This window comes from Cajanus cajan, chromosome 11, assembly GCF_000230855.2.
Source record: "Cajanus cajan strain Asha chromosome 11, NIPB_CcT2T_4, whole genome shotgun sequence".
Taxonomy (NCBI): domain Eukaryota; kingdom Viridiplantae; phylum Streptophyta; class Magnoliopsida; order Fabales; family Fabaceae; genus Cajanus; species Cajanus cajan.
In genome coordinates, this window is record NC_138527.1 from 38,338,608 (window position 1) to 38,356,907 (window position 18,300).

At 39.5% G+C, this 18,300-nt stretch overlaps 1 protein-coding gene across 1 annotated transcript; it reads left to right on the top strand.

Moving 5' to 3' along the window:
* The first annotated feature begins 5,582 nt into the window (after positions 1–5,582).
* LOC145953535 (uncharacterized) lies at positions 5,583–10,910 on the top strand. Its single transcript, XM_083067511.1, has one exon. The coding sequence runs from the start codon at positions 5,583–5,585 to the stop codon at positions 10,908–10,910; it is 5,328 nt and encodes a 1,775-aa protein (XP_082923637.1).
* The last annotated feature ends 7,390 nt before the right edge of the window (positions 10,911–18,300 follow it).

Consider the following 18,300-nt stretch of genomic DNA (forward strand, 5'->3'; position numbering starts at 1 on the left):
CTCAAAGAAGATGTCTTACGCATTGAACACGGTCAAGTGTCAGATCCCTATAGAACAAATAGTATCAATGACACCTCAGGCATTGGTAATGAATAGATCAGATATAACTCACCACCTTTTTCCTGATACATGAGTAAACAGTCTACGAGCAGATATTCCATGATTTTCTATTTTATTTTTTTGGTACAAAGAGCATATTTGGATACAAGATTAGAATATTTTTAAAATTTCTTATCGAAAATAAAGAATTTTTTTTTTGAAAAAAAATCTTAAAAAACACTTCTAAATTGTTTGAGAGACTCTAAATACGTAATCTATTAGCTCTAAATGGGAACAAGAAAAGTCGTAATGTTTTGTTTTCCTTTTGAAAATGACTCGGCATGTGTCGTCTCGTTATAGGCCATACCTTGCGCATTTAACTTCTAGTCTTCCATGATGCCAATTCTATCCCAGTATCCCTTTCTGGCAAACTTGGTTGCCAGAGCAAACCAATTCCCCTGTTCTGGTCATTGAGGCTAGCTATAATACCATTACTATTTCTCGGTCGAACTCTCCCATAAAGTCTTATGAACTGTTTCATTGTTCTTAACAAATATAAAATAGGAGATTCATTGCTAGACTCATCTAAACCTTATACTCTCTGCACAATCATCTATTATCTAGTATCAATATCTGAGACCTTGGATTGCATTACTCTTCAGTTCAGAACGCTCTAATCAATTTCCTAAAAATAGAAGTTCAGATGTATCACTTGATTGGTAAGTTTCATGTGATTAGCAGCCTCTAAATGATCCATAAGCCATTAACATCTAATATTGAATACTAAACAGCATATCCATAAATCGTAATACGTCCCGGTTCCTATATTCATCGACAATTCGATATTATGACGCAGATTGAAACAAAAGAAATGACAACAATAGCGAACAGAACAAGCGTTGATGGAAATGATGAAGGCTTTACGGCGCACGGAACAATTTTTTCATAGATTATGCGCATAAAGAAGATGGTGCGGGGGGTATTAAATGGTTACCTTATCATTACCTCACTGATTCTTGATTCTGACTAAGCGTGCGACAAAACCATATGGCGCATCTGAAACCAAAGCCTAATGCTCTGTTAGTTTGAGCACATTTGAATGCAATGCAGTGGAAAATTACGAGCATCGCAAGTCTGAAGATCGCTGCAACGAAACCGGAAAGTTTGAACCAAACCAAAAACAAGCAAATTCAAAGCGCGGGAAGTTTCTGCGTCACATGGAGTTCAAATCTTGTAGGAGAAAAAATAGGTTATTTTCTTCTACATGATTTTATTCATTGTATTGGATTTGGAGGTTTTTTTTATCCCTTTTAGAATTATCGCGATCTACCAAAATTTGATTTAAAATTTTATGTCATAATTTTATTTTTTAGTACATCATTATATCTCTTAAATATAAAAAATTAATTTTTTATTTTCTTTAAATAATTGTTTACAACCATCTAATATTTTATTTATATATCTATTAAAAATGTTTTATTCTTTTAATAATATATAAAAATAGTCAAATTATTTGACAAAATTTAACTAATAAAAAAATTAATAAATACTTGTTGTTTATAACTTAAAAAGAAAAAGAATGTCCGGATCAATGATCTCGGCATATAATTCCTTATTCCAAGATTCAAATTACAAAAAGAAATGATGCAAATGCAACCAAGTTGCTTACTATTGATATATAAGAAAATGAGATTTTACTAGTATCCACTAATACAACATTATAGTTATCACTTCAAATTTATTTCACAACCCATTCATTCGTTGGATCTTTTAGTGGGGGGGGGGGGGGTGCTTGAAGCAAGAGGCAAGGATTCTCGAGCAATATAGACTATATTCGTATCATATAAATAATGTCTATATAAAAAGAGCAGCACTACCACATTAAAACAATATCATTGGTGCATGAACCTTGAGCCTGATGAAAACATATTTGACAGAATACAGAAACAAACAGTTCCTTCGTTTAATTTTTATATATGTCGAGTTAATTTACAATATATCTTTCTGTTGTGGGCTGACTATTATACTATATTCATAGGATCATCCACGGTACATTTTTTTATTGAGGGTATCGAAATATCAGGAAAAAGGTGTTATTCACTCTGATCGTAAATTTAGGAAGTACATTTTGATTCTTAAAAAGGGTAAAACTATAACTTTGATTCTTTTAACTTTTTTATTAATTCAACTCTTAAAGTAAAGAGATGTGTAAAATTATAAAATTAATGTGTTTTTCATTAATTTAAATTTAAATATTTTATACATTGAATCTTTAAACCCTAAACCGTAAATGATAAATCCCACTTTCTAATGCATGAAGATAGAAAACAAATAATTTTTGTTTTGAGTTCAACGTCTATTTGAAAGCTTCAAACACTCATAGAAACACTACACATTGACTCTGGCCATGCTGCAACTCTTATTGATTGCATACCATGAATGCCAGTGGAATTACCGCAATGAAAAGGATGTTGAGCATGTGGATTCCAAGTTTGATGAGCTGGATATTCCATATGATGTGTTGTGGCTTGACATTGAGCATACTGATGGGAAAAGGTATTTTACTTGGGATAGTGCTCTATTTCTGCACCCTCATGAGATGCAAAGGAAGCTGGCTGATAAGGGGAGGAGGATGGTCATTGGTCACTAATCACTATCGGGCCAGGCGATAGGTCTGGGTGAAGCGGAACCCTCAATTCAACCAAAAATGCCTTCTGCATCACGCCGCGGATCCTCATCGTCGATCTCTTAACGAACAAGCTACCGACCTCGAAGATCGTCGGGATCTTCATCCTCAGCGCACACTCGCTCTCGGAGACTTCAATCGAGGCCTTCATCGTCCGGATTTTCCGGTAGACATTAAGATGACAGATACTTTAGTAGATAACGTGACACCTGTTAATCATTTAAGGTATAGGATTTAAGGTTTAATCTTATTACTTAACAGAGTGAAATTAATGTTAAATATTAAATTTAAAAAAATATTATCAAATAATTAAAATAATAAAAATTAATAAATAATAATTTGAAAACTAATTTAATTGAATATAATTAACCCCAAGCGTGTGGTTCAGCGGTAGGGGTTGATCCACGCTTAAGTAAGTAGCGAGGAGATTAGTCACTGCTGTCGGCAGTGAATACTCCAGGGACGAACCAAAAAAAAAAAAAAATTTAAATATATTTAAACTTTAAAAATTTCATTGTTTCAATGTATTTTCTAGGCCTTATTTAAAGCTAGCGCTTTAAATAAAAACTATCTTTTATTGATGATAGAAAACACAACTTAAAGAAAGAACAATACATTAAACCATAGAACATATACACACAAAACATAGATGAAGCATAGAGAAATAGTTTTTTTTTATGAGTAGAGGAATAATTCAAATTTTAAATAAATTGAGTAAGTGAAACTTTAAGAAGTTATTTTAAAAATTTATAATCTTTAAAATATTATTTAAATTTACATATTTTTATTTATTTTAATACTTTTTAGATGTGTTTTCTATTTTTTTAATTAAAAAAATTATATAATTCAAATTTTGTATTACAAATTTTGCTCTATATACAAAGAGAGTTATGAGATAAAATCTGTGTTCTATTTAAAATTTTCTAAAAAACCTTATTATGTAAGAAGAAATTTTTTTCATCGAATGAGTTACATTTACAGATAATTATAAGAATTCCTTTATGTGAACGAGAATGTAAAAAGATCGATAATCGATTAAAGTTCTCTCAAAAATCATAATTCCAGAAATTGCATGCGAAAAAAAAAACCTCAATTCAAGGAGATTATAGAAAACTTTACGATTAATTTTCTTTCAAAATAGTGGCTCTCTATCGCATTGAAAATTACACTTTGATCTCATAAGTTATTGACATTTTATATATTGACGTACTCGACATACAAATTAGGGTCAAAAAGCAAGTCTAAACCAATTAGAAGATGATTCACATTTTGATTAGAATAAAAGTGCTCCTTCGATAGGTGTGCACACGCTTAATATCAAATTGACAATTTATCCAATGGAGGTAATCTGAAAACAACATGTACCCACCCCTAATTGCAAAATGCATCCTTCTTCCCTTCATACAGTTCTTCATGAAAGCAACTTCAACTTAAAGAGACAGGTTGGTAAGAATTGCTAAGCAGACAGTTTGCTCCCATAATTTATCTAAGCACCTAAAACATGAAAGTATCATATAGTGAATAGCTACTACAGATATTAAATATATTATTTATATAAAAAAATTGAGAATTAATTGATTTTGGTTCCCATAAAAAAATTCTTATTTTTTGTCTTCTGAATTAAAAATTATTGTTTTTAATTTTTTTATTACGTGAATTCATTATTGGACTAAAAGTCAAGTGAGTATCTTATGATTAGGCATGACAACGGGGCAAGACGGGGCAAGTTTTACGTTCCCCGCCTTTGCTTCTGCGGATTTAAACTACCTCGCCCTCATCCCTGATACCCGCGGGAGGTAAAATCTGGGTACCCATCCCCAACCCCAGCGGGATTCGGGTTTCCCCGCCCCGTCCCTGCCCCTGCTTCTACATTTTTTTTCTTTTAAATAAATATGAACAAATTTTTAAAAAGTAAAAGAAAAATAAAATAATACAAAATTTTAAATATAAATATTTCTAATTTTAGTTTATATATATATAAAAATAATTTTTTAATTATATTATTAAGTGGGGTAAAGTAGGTATTAACATCCCGTCTGTTCCCAATTTTATTAATTGGAGAAAACCCGAACCCAAACTCGATAAATACGAGTTTTCTCCTTCTAAATCAGGGCTGGTTCGGACGAGTATCCACGTGAGCGAGTTAGATTCTCATACCTACTTATGATATTACTAGAAAGTGAGTTATATTTATTAATTTTTAAATTTCACTTTCTTTCTTTTTTTGATTATACAAATTGTTTCACAATTTATTGTATATGTGTATGTTTTTAAGAAATATATTGTGCTTATTTATGTTAAAAAGTACCATTCCGTAAGTTGTTCCACTTGAAGATGGAATAAACAGTGAGCCAGAATTAGATTTGAAAGGTGAACTGGTTGGTCTTTACATCATATTTTATTTGACGAAGTGTACGGGTAGGGGCGTTCGGCCACCTCTGGTCGGCCGCCGAATGGCAGTATTTGGTGGCCGAACGGCAATCGGCCACCAGGACCGAACTATCATTACTCAGTGCTCTTAACCCGTGATTAGGGGTTAATCAGATGATTAAAGTGTATTACCTGATATGGTAAATACGTTGCAGGGCCCATGGGGTCCAGGGCCCATAAATGTCAGTATAAATAGCTCAGGTAAAAAGGTAACGTCACTGTTCATTAATTATCCTAGATATCTGTGCTTGTCCTGACTTGAGCGTTGGAGTGCCTTTTGCAGGTACCAACCCCTCTACTCACATCGGATTGGAGTACTCGTTCGGCCTTCAGATTACGAGAAGATCATTGGTGTACCCCCTTTGTAGGTACATTTGGCGCCCACCGTGGGGCCGAACGCAGGCAAGTGGAAGTTTAACTAAGTGTAATGGCGATAACTAGGAGAACAAACACTCAGGACCATCAAAATGAGGAACATGTTGAGGTTGTTGATGAAGCAGATCTTTCCGAAACGGTTCGATTGTTGAAACAGGAAATGGAGTTGATGAAACAGCAGCGAGAGAGAGATGCAAGAGAGCTTTCGGCATTAAGAGCCGAAAACGAGGTGTTGAAAAGTCAAGACACTTCCCGGAAACCTACTCATGTCACCAACACACAAACCCAGGGATCGTATCAATCCCATGCGGTCCACACTTCAGCTCCACATGCCTCGGCAGCGGCACCTGGAAAACCTCTCTCGGCTTTACCCACCGTCGGCCGTCCTGCAGACTTGACAACTATTGGATCGCACCGACACCCCTTCACTCCTACCATCATGCAGCTTCCGTTGATGGATAACTGGAAATCCTTGTCTATTGATAAATATGATGGTACCACTGATCCTGACGAACATCTTGATGTTTTCTTGACACAGGTGACATTGAGCACAACTGACGATGCTGCCTTATGTCGGATTTTTCCCACATCACTTAAAGGAAGGGCATTGAGTTGGTTTACTCGGCTCCCTCCCAATTCCATCGATTCCTTCAGCACTTTGTCATCTCAGTTCACCATTCAATTCGCAACGAGTCGCCCTCATAGTCTGACGTCCCTATCTCTAGTCGGCCTTCGCCAAGACAAGAAGGAATCTCTTCGGACATTTATGGATCGGTTCAACAAAGAAACTCTGGAGATTAGAGACCTTAACCCAGCCGTCGCACTGCATCATCTCACAACAGCCTTAAAACCGGGGCCGTTTGTCAATAGTATTTGTAAAAAGCCACCTTCGGATATGAATGATCTAAGAAGGCGGGCTGACAAATACATGCAGATGGAAGAGTTGGCAGAGTATCGTAATCAGGCCCGAGCTGAATCGTCGAGCAAAATAGAAAAACAGGCAGAACAATCATACAGGGGGCGAGGCAAGGAGATATCTCTTCGGGATCGGCCTAATCGGGGTCCGAAGTACACTCAATACACTCCACTCAATACCAGTCGTGCTGCGGTGCTTGAACAAGCTCTAGTTTCAGAAGTGTTGACAATTCCAAAAAGAGCATCCACTCCGCCACGAGCGGATACTAGTAAATCTTGTCGGTATCATCGCAATCGTGGACATTCCACTGACGAATGTGCTGCCCTTAAAGACAAAATAGAAGATTTGATTAAGCAAGGCAAATTGCATAACTGTGTGGATCGGTCAGGGTCGTCTCAAACTCGCTCATATCAACCTAGATATCAGGACCGGCGCAGGCAGGACCGTTCTGATAGAGCCTCACGGGAAAGAAGCAGGTCACGTGAAAGAAGCAGGTCGCGTGAAAGAAAAGATACTTCGGCACCATCACATAGGAGGGTGATTAATACCATTGCAGGAGGGTTTGCTGGTGGAGGCTCAACTTCTTCGGCTCAGAAGAGGCATCTTAGAGCAGTTCGGTCGGTCAACACTGTTCATAGACAGTCTTCTCGGAAGTTACCAGCAATAACGTTCACTGATGTTGATTTCAAAGGCATTGATCCCGAGCAAGATGACCCGATGGTTATTAGTGTGGAAATTCATAATTGCCTTGTCAAGAAAACATTAATTGATCAAGGCAGTTCGGCTGATATATTGTATTGGAATACATTTAAACAGCTGGGTATTTCTGAAAAAGAATTGCTTCCTTATGATGATCCATTGGTCGGTTTTGCAGGAGAAAGAGTGAGTACCAGGGGTTATATTAAACTATTCACGCGTTTTGGTTTTGATGAGCAGGAAAGCAGAGAAATTCAAGTGAAGTATATTGTGGTTGATGCTAGCACTTCGTATAATATCCTCCTCGGCAGGCCATCCTTGAATGCATTAGGAGCTATCGTTTCAACACCTCACCTAGCGATGAAGTTTCCATCTGATAAAGGGAAAATCATCACAATTCACGCCGATCAGAAGGCAGCTAGGGAATGTTACTACGCTAGTTTGCGACTCGCGCCATTGGAAGAAAAAAGGTCGAAATCAAAAAGGGTTCATGTTGTTAACGCCTCAGCACTAGTGGAGGAGCCGGTTTGGGATCTTGATCCAAGAATGAACAACGAAGAGCGGGTAGAACCGGTTGAATTAAAAGTGCAATTTCAGATCGGTGTGCATCCGACTCAGGTTACATACATCGGCGCCGATATATCCGAAGAAGATCGTTCCGCCCTGTGCGAGGTTATATTGAAAAATAAAGATCTTTTTGCGTGGACACCTTCTGACATGCCTGGTGTGGACCCTAAAGTTATGTGTCATAAGTTGTCAGTTTGCACTGAAGCAAGAGCAATCGCACAACGTAAAAGAAAAATGGGGACGGAAAGGAAACTTGCAGTTGAAACGGAGATAGCCAAGTTGCTTGATGCTAGGTTCATTCGGGAGGTTCATTATACCACTTGGTTAGCCAATGTAGTGATGGTGAAAAAACCGAATGGAAAGTGGAGAATGTGTACTGATTATACTAACCTCAATAAAGCATGTCCGAAAGACGCATATCCACTCCCGAACATAGATCGATTAGTCGATGGTGCCTCTGGCCATGGAATCTTAACTTTTCTTGACGCCTATTCGGGATATAACCAAATCCCCATGCATTCTCGAGATGAGGAGAAGACGGCTTTCATAACTGACTCGGCCAATTATTGCTATCAGGTAATGCCTTTTGGGTTGAAAAATGCGGGGGCAACGTATCAAAGATTGATGAACAAAGTTTTTCAACACCAAATAGGTAGGAATATGGAGGTGTATGTGGATGATATGGTCGTTAAATCCAGAGACCTTGATCGACACATAGTGGACTTATCGGAGGTATTCCAACAGTTGCGCAAGTATGACATGAGGCTTAACCCGGAGAAATGCGTGTTTGGAGTAGCAGAGGGAAAATTCCTCGGCTTCATGCTGTCGGCAAGGGGCATTGAAGCTAATCCTGATAAGTGCATGGCAATCATCAACATGGTAAGCCCTCAGAGCCTCAAACAAGTTCAGCAGTTGGCAGGTCGACTCACAGCTTTGTCACGATTCCTTCCATGTTTGGCCGAGATAACGAAACCTATTGTGAGATTGCTGAGAAAAACGAAAAAATTTGAATGGTCTATTGAGTGTGAAGAGGCTTTTCGGACTTTAAAGGAGCGTCTCGGCTCACCTCCCATACTCTCCAAACCCGATCATGAGCTACCAATTGTGGTTTACCTGTGCATATCAAACGATGCAATCAGTGCTGTTCTAATTCAAGAAAGGGATGGACAACAACCCATCTACTTCATCAGTCGCATACTACAAGAAGCTGAGACAAGATACCAGCTTTTGGAAAAGGTGGCATTGGGACTGATCCACACCGCTCGGCGCCTCAGACAGTATTTTCAGAGTCATCGTGTCATTGTTCGAACTGACTGCCCGATAGCTAAGGTGTTGCGCAAACCCGAATTAGCTGGAAGGATGATGGCCTGGTCTATTGAGTTATCGGAGTTCGACATTGGTTTTGAACCACGGGGGCCGATCAAATCCCAGTATTTGGTGGATTTCGTTAATGAGTTGCAGCCAAAGGGTTACTTTGTTAATGATGTGTGGATAATGCATGTAGATGGTTCCTCAAACAACCAGGGTAGTGGAGCTGGTATAATCTTAGAAGGACCATCAGGACTAATTCTTGAGCAATCATTACGGTTCGTGTTCAAAGCTTCAAATAATCAAGCCGAATACGAAGCGTTGTTGGCAAGGTTAAGGCTGGCACGAGAAATCGGGGTCAGCCGAGTGGAGTGTTGGACCGATTCAAAAGTTGTCGCCGAACAGGTGAATGATAATTTCCAAGTAAAAGATGCAAACTTGTTAAAATATTATCATTTGTTTCAGAGAATTCGTGATACATTTGATGAAGTTCAAGTAAAGCATACGCCAAGAGCGCACAATGAAAGGGCTGATCAATTGGCTCGGTTAGCAAGCAGTACCCGAAAACCGGGACAGTTGCGAACCACGCTTCACTTAGACCTTGAAGCTCCAAGTGTGGCAACTGAATGTTTGGCAGTAGAGAAATCCACTCGAACATGGATTACTGATATGGTAGATCATCTTGAACATGGTAAAGTGCCGACTGACCCAGTGGCTGCTAGAAAGCTCCGAAAGCAGGGTACTAGATATACCATGGTTGGAGGGGAGCTATACAGAAGGGGATTCTCGGTCCCCTTGTTGAAATGTGTGGATACCGAGCAGGCTGAATACATTTTGAGAGAAATGCATGAGGGGATATGTGGTTTTCACTCGGGAGGACGAACCCTGGCCACCAAGGTGCTTCGGGCAGGATACTATTGGCCTACTCTCGGGGATGATTGTGCAAAGTTTGTTAAGCATTGCACATCTTGTCAGCAACATGGTAACCTTATTCATGCTTCAGCGGAAGAACTTCATTGTATTAGTTCACCCTGGCCGTTTGCAATGTGGGGAATGGATATTCTTGGACCTTTCCCAATCGCCAAGGGTCAGTGCAAATTTTTGCTAGTTGCTGTAGATTATTTCACAAAATGGGTCGAGGCCGAACCGCTTGCCAAGATCACAGCTACTAATGTTCAAAAGTTTTTATGGAAGAACATTGTTACTCGTTTCGGTATTCCATATGCACTCATAACCGATAACGGTTTGCAATTCACTGATCAAAAACTCAATCGGTTTATTCAAGATCTTGGCATAAAACACAGATTTACGTCTGTAGAACATCCGCAATCCAATGGGCAAGCCGAAGCGGCTAACAAGGTGATCCTCACTGAATTAAAAAAGCGACTGGGGGCTGCCAAGGGAGCTTGGGCTGAGGAGTTGTTAGAAGTCCTTTGGGCTTATCGATGCACGCCTCAGTCCACAACTAAAGAGACACCTTTTCGGCTAACATATGGCACCGACGCCATGATTCCTGTTGAAGTTGGGGAACCATCTTTTCGGCGACAATATTTTGATGAGACTACTAATGATGCATCACTTCGAGCCGAAGTCGATATGAGTGACGAAGTCCGCGACAAGGCCCAGATAATAGCTGAAGCTTGCAAACAGCGAATGATCAGGCGATTCAATTCTAAGCTCACTAAGAGAAGTTTCAAGGAGGGCGACTTGGTATGGAGAGTGCAAGGAACGGCAAGACGCAATTCAAGAGAAGGCAAGTTGGCTGCTAATTGGGATGGCCCATTTCGGGTCCGACACAGTTTAGAAAATGGGGCATACAAATTGGAAGAACTTTCGGGCAAGATCATTCCCAGAACATGGAATGCTTCTCATCTGAAAACATATTATAGCTAGTATACATTGTAAAGAGACTGTATGTAAACAGCAGGTGTACTCTTTTCCTTAATCGGTCTTTTCTCCCCTTGTAAAAAAGTGAAAAGGGGTTTTGGCCGATAAGGTTTTTAACGAGGCACCTAGTAATAAAATTTCGTCAGTTCTTCCATTCTATTGTTAGTTTATTAATTATTCACGGCTGAAAAATCTTGCAACAGGCTTCCCTCCCGAGTTGTTCAAATCGGCCAAGGACGTGCCTTGAAAATCTCTCAACAGGCTTCCCTCCCGAGTTGTTCAACTCGGCCAAGGACGTGCCTTGAAAATCTCTCAACATGCTTCCCTCCCGAGTTGTTCAACTCGGCCAAGGACGTGCCTTGAAAATCTCGCAACAGGCTTCCCTCCCGAGTTGTTTGCCTCGGCTAAGGACGTGCCTTGAAAATCTCGCAACAGGCTTCCCTCCCGAGTTGTTCAACTCGGCCAAGGACGTGCCTTGAAAATCTCACAACAGGCTTCCCTCCCGAGTTGTTCAACTCGGCCAAGGACGTGCCTTGAAAATCTCGCAACAGGCTTCCCTCCCGAGTTGTTCAACTCGGCCAAGGACGTGCCTTGAAAATCTCGCAACAGGCTTCCTTCCCGAGTTGTTCAACTCGGCCAAGGACGTGCCTTGAAAATCTTGCAGCAGCCTTCCCTCCCGAGAATCCATTCGGTAGTGTTAAGAAAGCATCACAAATCCGAATGATTCTTTTCGGCTTTGCCAGAGCATCATAATCGCAAACGGATCCTTTCGGACTTGCTCAATAAGCAAGCAATTCCGAGTGACTCTACTCGGTCTTGCCACGAAAACAACGCAATTCCGAGTGACTCCACTCGGTCTTGCCACGAAAACAACGCAATTCCGAGTGACTCCACTCGGTCTTGCCAAGAAAACAACGCAATTCCGAGTGACTCCACTCGGTCTTGCCACGAAAACAACGCAATTCCGAGTGACTCCACTCGGTCTTGCCACGAAAACAGCGCAATTCCGAGTGACTCCACTCGGTCTTGCCAAGAAAACAGCGCAATTCCGAGTGACTCCACTCGGTCTTGCCACGAAAACAACGCAATTCCGAGTGACTCCACTCGGTCTTGCCAAGAAAACAACGCAATTCCGAGTGACTCCACTCGGTCTTGCCACGAAAACAACGCAATTCCGAGTGACTCCACTCGGTCTTGCCACGAAAACAGCGCAATTCCGAGTGACTCCACTTGGTCTTGCCAAGAAAACAGCACAATTCCGAGTGACTCCACTCGGTCTTGCCAAGAAAACAACGCAATTCCGAATGACTCCACTCGATCTTGCCACGAAAACAACGCAATTCCGAGTGACTCCACTCGGTCTTGCCACGAAAACAGCGCAATTCCGAGTGACTCCACTCGGTCTTGCCACGAAAACAGCGCAATTCCGAGTGACTCCACTCGGTCTTGCCACGAAAACAGCGCAATTCCGAGTGACTCCACTCGGTCTTGCCAAGAAAACAGCGCAATTCCGAGTGACTCCACTCGGTCTTGCCAAGAAAACAACGCAATTCCGAGTAACTCCACTCGGTCTTGCCACGAAAACAACGCAATTCCGAGTGACTCCACTCGGTCTTGCCAAGAAAACAACGCAATTTCGAGTGACTCCACTCGGTCTTGCCAAGAAAACAACGCAATTCCGAGTGACTCCACTCGGTCTTGCCAAGAAAACAATGCAATTCCGAGCGACTTCACTCGGTCTTGCCAAGAAAACAATGCAATTCCGAGTGACTCCACTCGGTCTGGCCAAGACAGTAACGCAATGATGAGCCATTCCACTCGGTTTTATTTTAGCTTACAAATGGTTTCATTTCTACAAGTCACTAATATTACGAAATTTTTATATGCAAGTTTGACCAATACTTTGAATAAGGCAATATTATAGGCAAGAGGCAATTTCATTTCATTTGCAAAAAAGAGGCTCTATCGGCCTCCGATTTACACTTCAAAATAAAAATTTATACTAAACCTAGCAAAAGCTACGCTACTCTTGGGGTGGATCAGATTGAACGCCAGTTTCGGGATTTCCCTCGGCATCGTTCTCGTTCTCGGGATTCTCCTCGTCGAGGGTATTCTCTGAAGTCTCAACATCATTTTCCGGCTGGGGGGCAGCAGTCGGCTCAGTAGCATCTGGATCGGCTCCCTGGGGCATATCGGCAAAAGACATCAGTGACCCTTGATAAAAATCTTGGGTCATATCAAACTCGAAGCCCTCTTCAAATTGGCCGAAATGCTTAGCCTGCCGAACTGCGTGCTGAAACCCGGCTTCATGTTGAGCAACAATCTTCTCCTTAGCCTGCTCCTTAAGACGGTTATAAGCGGCTTGAGCTTCATCCAGTCGGCGACGCTCCTCGTTAGCAGCCTTTTGAAGGTCAAGGCGAAGAGTGTCATTGGCTCGCCGAATAGCATCCAACTCGGCCGACAGTTCTCGATTTTTGGCCGTTATTCCTTCATTCACTGCAATCGCCTCGGCCGCAGTCTTCTCGGCTTCCTCTAGACTTTGCTTTAAGAGCGTCACCTCGCCGATAGGCTCCATAGCTAGGTGATGAGCTAGTGCCAAGGAGCGAGTTTGTACCTCGCAGAAAAGTCTCCATTTGGCCCTCACATCCAAAGTAGCCAAAAACTCCTGCCCAAGTGGAGACACCATGTCGGGCCGAATCACTGCCTCGGCCGAAGCATCATCGCTTAGAAAAGCCCGAGACATTAATTGGGGAGGCACCACAATCACGGTCCGATTAGGCGAAGCTTCGGGAACTGATTTCGCCTTCTTGGCTTGCTCTTGCCTTTCGCCAGAATTCTTTCTTTTTGAACGGCCCCGATCAGCATCTTTTCCCTTCTTTGTCTTCTTTTTCTTGCGTTCAGGAGAGGGGGGAGTTCGATCATCATCATCGGGTCGAGGGGTGCGTGCAGCAACCGACGTGCCTACCCCCCCGAATTGCCGAACTTGCTTCACCCGAGCAGCAAGTAGGTGGCGTATATCCAGTTCATCGGCACCACTGGTAACCATGATTCCTGCAAGAAGGGTTGAGTAAAAATCAATAGGAATTAAGTTTACGAGTGTAGTAGGACAAATAGCATACCTATCAGGTCGTTCCACCAACGGGAAGACTCAACCAAGTTAATTAAAGACCTGGTCGGCAAGCGCCGAGGAAGACGAAGTAACAACTTCAAGTCCTCTCGCTCTTCGGTCGTCAGCATTTTCTTCGGCACTATGTCGTACGGCCGAGGGGCTCGAGTCCAGTACAGAGGAAACAAGGGCTTATCGTCCTTGTTAAAGAAAAAGCGTCGTCCATTAGGCCTGATGGTCACTCGGAAAAATCCAGCCTTGAAATTTTTGTACGACGAAGTAAAGCTATCCAACAGTAGTCGATCGCCTATTCGGCTTAAGGAATGCCACTTCGCCAATACAGAAGGCCGGGACGAGTAGAAATATAGAAAGAGGAGCGGAGAAGGCTTAATGTTGACACACTTACACAAATGTTTGAAACCTTGTAATTGCGCCCAGCTGTTCGGGTGCAATTGGGTAGGGGCAACATTCAACACCCTCAACACCCCCATAGTAAATTCATCAAACGGCAGCTTGACTTTGAGATCCCGAATGAGGCAGTCGTACATGTAAAACGATTCCATCTTCGCACCACTTTGATCAAGGCAAACCATATCCGGGTTCGGAAAGGCATTATTCCGGCATGACCGAACCCCAATTGGATAAGGTTCCTCGGCGGCACCAAAATTCAAGCATTTGGTGTAATCCAACAAATTGGTAATCATGCCCGTGTCTCGGTAACGTGAGTAATAGGAGGTCACCTCCCCGTTTACCCATTCATAACCTGACACTTCGGACGGACCGTACCGCTGCCGAGTTGACACGCGTTTTTTCTTTTGTTGGACCTCTTCGCTCCCACTAGTAGAAGTCTCTCCTGATGAAGAAAGACTTTCATCCGGCCTTTCAGCATCAATAGGGGACCGAACCATGCTAGAACGACTTGAAGTGTTAGACGAAGACCCCTCGGATGCAGACGACCGAGAGCTGCTGACCGAAGAGCTCGATGAAGTATTAGACATAACAATAAAAACTTACCAATTTCTTTTCAAAACCACAATCGCTCTTCGGATCGGCCTCTTAAACCTTCGGCTACTACAATTCGGATGAGAGCAATACGTGCGAATGGCCCTACCACTCAACCTATTTATAAGCTCAAAAAGAGGCGGGAAATTTCAAAATTTAAAGGAAGATGTAACCGTTCGATCTCCGAGATCTAACGGTTACGATTATGCAACCGTTCACTTTACCCTGGTAACCGTCCTTGTTCTACCCTTGAAGAAAGCTTCACCTTCCTTCAAGGCTGGGGGGCAGTGTACGGGTAGGGGCGTTCGGCCACCTCTGGTCGGCCGCCGAATGGCAGTATTTGGTGGCCGAACGGCAATCGGCCACCAGGACCGAACTATCATTACTCAGTGCTCTTAACCCGTGATTAGGGGTTAATCAGATGATTAAAGTGTATTACCTGATATGGTAAATACGTTGCAGGGCCCATGGGGTCCAGGGCCCATAAATGTCAGTATAAATAGCTCAGGTAAAAAGGTAATGTCACTGTTCATTAATTATCCTAGATATCTGTGCTTGTCCTGACTTGAGCGTTGGAGTGCCTTTTGCAGGTACCAACCCCTCTACTCACATCGGATTGGAGTACTCGTTCGGCCTTCAGATTACGAGAAGATCATTGGTGTACCCCCTTTGTAGGTACACGAAGTATTGATAGAAATGGAAAATGTAAATTGCAGTGACACAAGGAAAGAGTATCTTTGCTTAAAACAAGTTCAGAATTTGATATTGATTCTCCTCTTTCTTCCACTTGCATTGGATATTGTCCTGATATGCCATATTTTGGCTCCCAAGAGAAGGGGTCACAAAATCTAAAATATGTCCCTTGGGAAGATATATTCGGGCACAGGCGAACCCCACCAAGAGTACTTTTCCTCCTATTTATAAAGACCAATGTTGGTTATCCCTTTAGAGTAAGCTACATTCTACAATTCTCTAAAGCATTCATCGTTTTTTCTCTAAAATATTATTCCCCTAGCTGCTACTCTTAAAATGGCATCATCTTGGACGGCAAGGCAAAACAAACTATTTGAAGACGCTCTTGCTATATATGACAGGGAAACCCCTGACAGGTGGCAGAATGTGGCAAGAGTAGTGGGAAAATCCGTTGAGGAAGTTAAAAGCCACTATGAGATCCTCAAAGAAGATGTTAGGCGCATTGAGCGTGGTCAGGTCCCATTTCCTAATTATACAGGTATGCATGCTTCTGCTAAATGCTAATGCTATATCTCTCTCTTTTATTCATCCAAACAACCATTTCAATGTCATTGCCTTCATTTTATATATTATATATCATTGTTACAGTAAACTACTTGGATTACCCATAAAGTTTTTCTTTCTTTTTTGTTTTCTCTTCTAATATTGATGAATGAATTATCGATATTTATATTTATAAATTAATAAATATTTAAAAATAATGTACAAGTTACAAAGCCATGCAGTGATCATGATTTTTTGTTGTTTTCATGGTTGGCAGGTTCTTGATGATCCAGAATGAATCCAAGATTAACATACTCAGTAGCGTGGCGTTTCTCTTATAAATAAATGTATTAGCAACATCAAGTCCTTAAGGACTTAGCTTTCTATATATGTAAAATATATATAACTTATTTTATAGGTTCTGTAAGTGTTCTCAAAGAAGTTACTGTTTGTAAAATAAGAAGTTTGCACCGTAAATTGGCTTGTTTGTCATTTTAAAAAAATAGAGTGAATACAAATAATTTTAAAATAAGAAAACAAATGTTAATTTATTATAACAAAATTAATTTAAATTTAAAGTACAACATTCATAAAATTTTGAAATTGTAAATATATTTAGATTTAAAGTAATTTTACTTTATCATTAAAATGATTTAAAAAAAAAACACATTTTCAAAATAATATTTTAAAATATAAATTATTTTTAAAAATTGGTTCTTTCAATATCAATTCTTTCAACATTAATTTCATTAAAATCTAAAATAAAAATTAATTGAACATGAACACAAAATAAAATTATTCATTAAGACATTTTTTTATTTTTTATTTAACGTTATCCGTGTGATATTTGGATTATTTTGATAAGCTATGTAATATGATATCTAAACTTTTCTCATCATGATAGTTGTTACCACTACAATAAAATTAGTTATTAACGACAATTATTTAATGACAATAATTTAATTACTGCCATATAAAAATATTAATGACTAATATATAATAGTCACTAAAAATATATTTATATTACACTAAAGTTTACTATTAACGACAATTATTTATTAGAAAAAATTTAAGTCTCACATCGATTAGAGAAAATAATTAAATAGTATATAAGTGAGTATCACCTTACAGGTTCATTTTATAGTGTTGACTCCTAATTCACTATTCTAAATTAGTATCAAATCACCCATTATTACCAAACATAATAGTGTTATAAAATAATTAGAGAGCAACTTTTACCTTATAAATCTCACATTTCTTAAGAGACAAGACAATTAAAAAAATAAATTAAAAAATATATAAATAAAAGACAATCATCATCTTACAAATCTCACATCGAGTAGAGATAAAAAAAAAGTATATAAGTTATGAATTTAGAAAAAGAAATTATAGGAATAAATTATTTAAAGTAAAGGAGACAATTGAAAAAATAACTTTTAATAGCCTTTAAAATGGCTACTAGAATTGACACTAAAAAAAAATAAATTTTTTCGACAATTTAGTAGATTTTTACCGACATTTTATATAAATGTCGATAATAATATTAGCGACACTGGATATACCAGCCTTTATTTAAATGCTAGTAAAAAAAATAATAACTATTTATATGGCCGCTAAATAATAAATTAATTGCCACAAAAATTTAATTTTGGTGTAGTGTACATAAGTTGTATTAAGTTTTATATTATATAAGTTAATAAAATTATGCTTAATTAAATAAATAGTATTTTTTTTTCTTCTCTATGAAAACCTTAAATAAATTTATTAAAAGATCCTCTAATTTTACTTTTTCCTCAATTTCATGAAAGAAGTTATTAGAAAAAAAAATGAGATTTTGATTTTTCATTTATACAAAAACTAATTAGGATAAAGTAATAAAATGTAGGAATGAGATCAACATGGATAACAAAAAAAATTAAATTTTAATTTTAACTCCCTTATACACATGCAAGAAAAAGTTTACAATGAAATATAATTCTTTGATGAAAATGCATTATCAACAATAAAAATCGCTTCAAATAAATTCAATTGATGGAGAAGTTGCTCCTTATA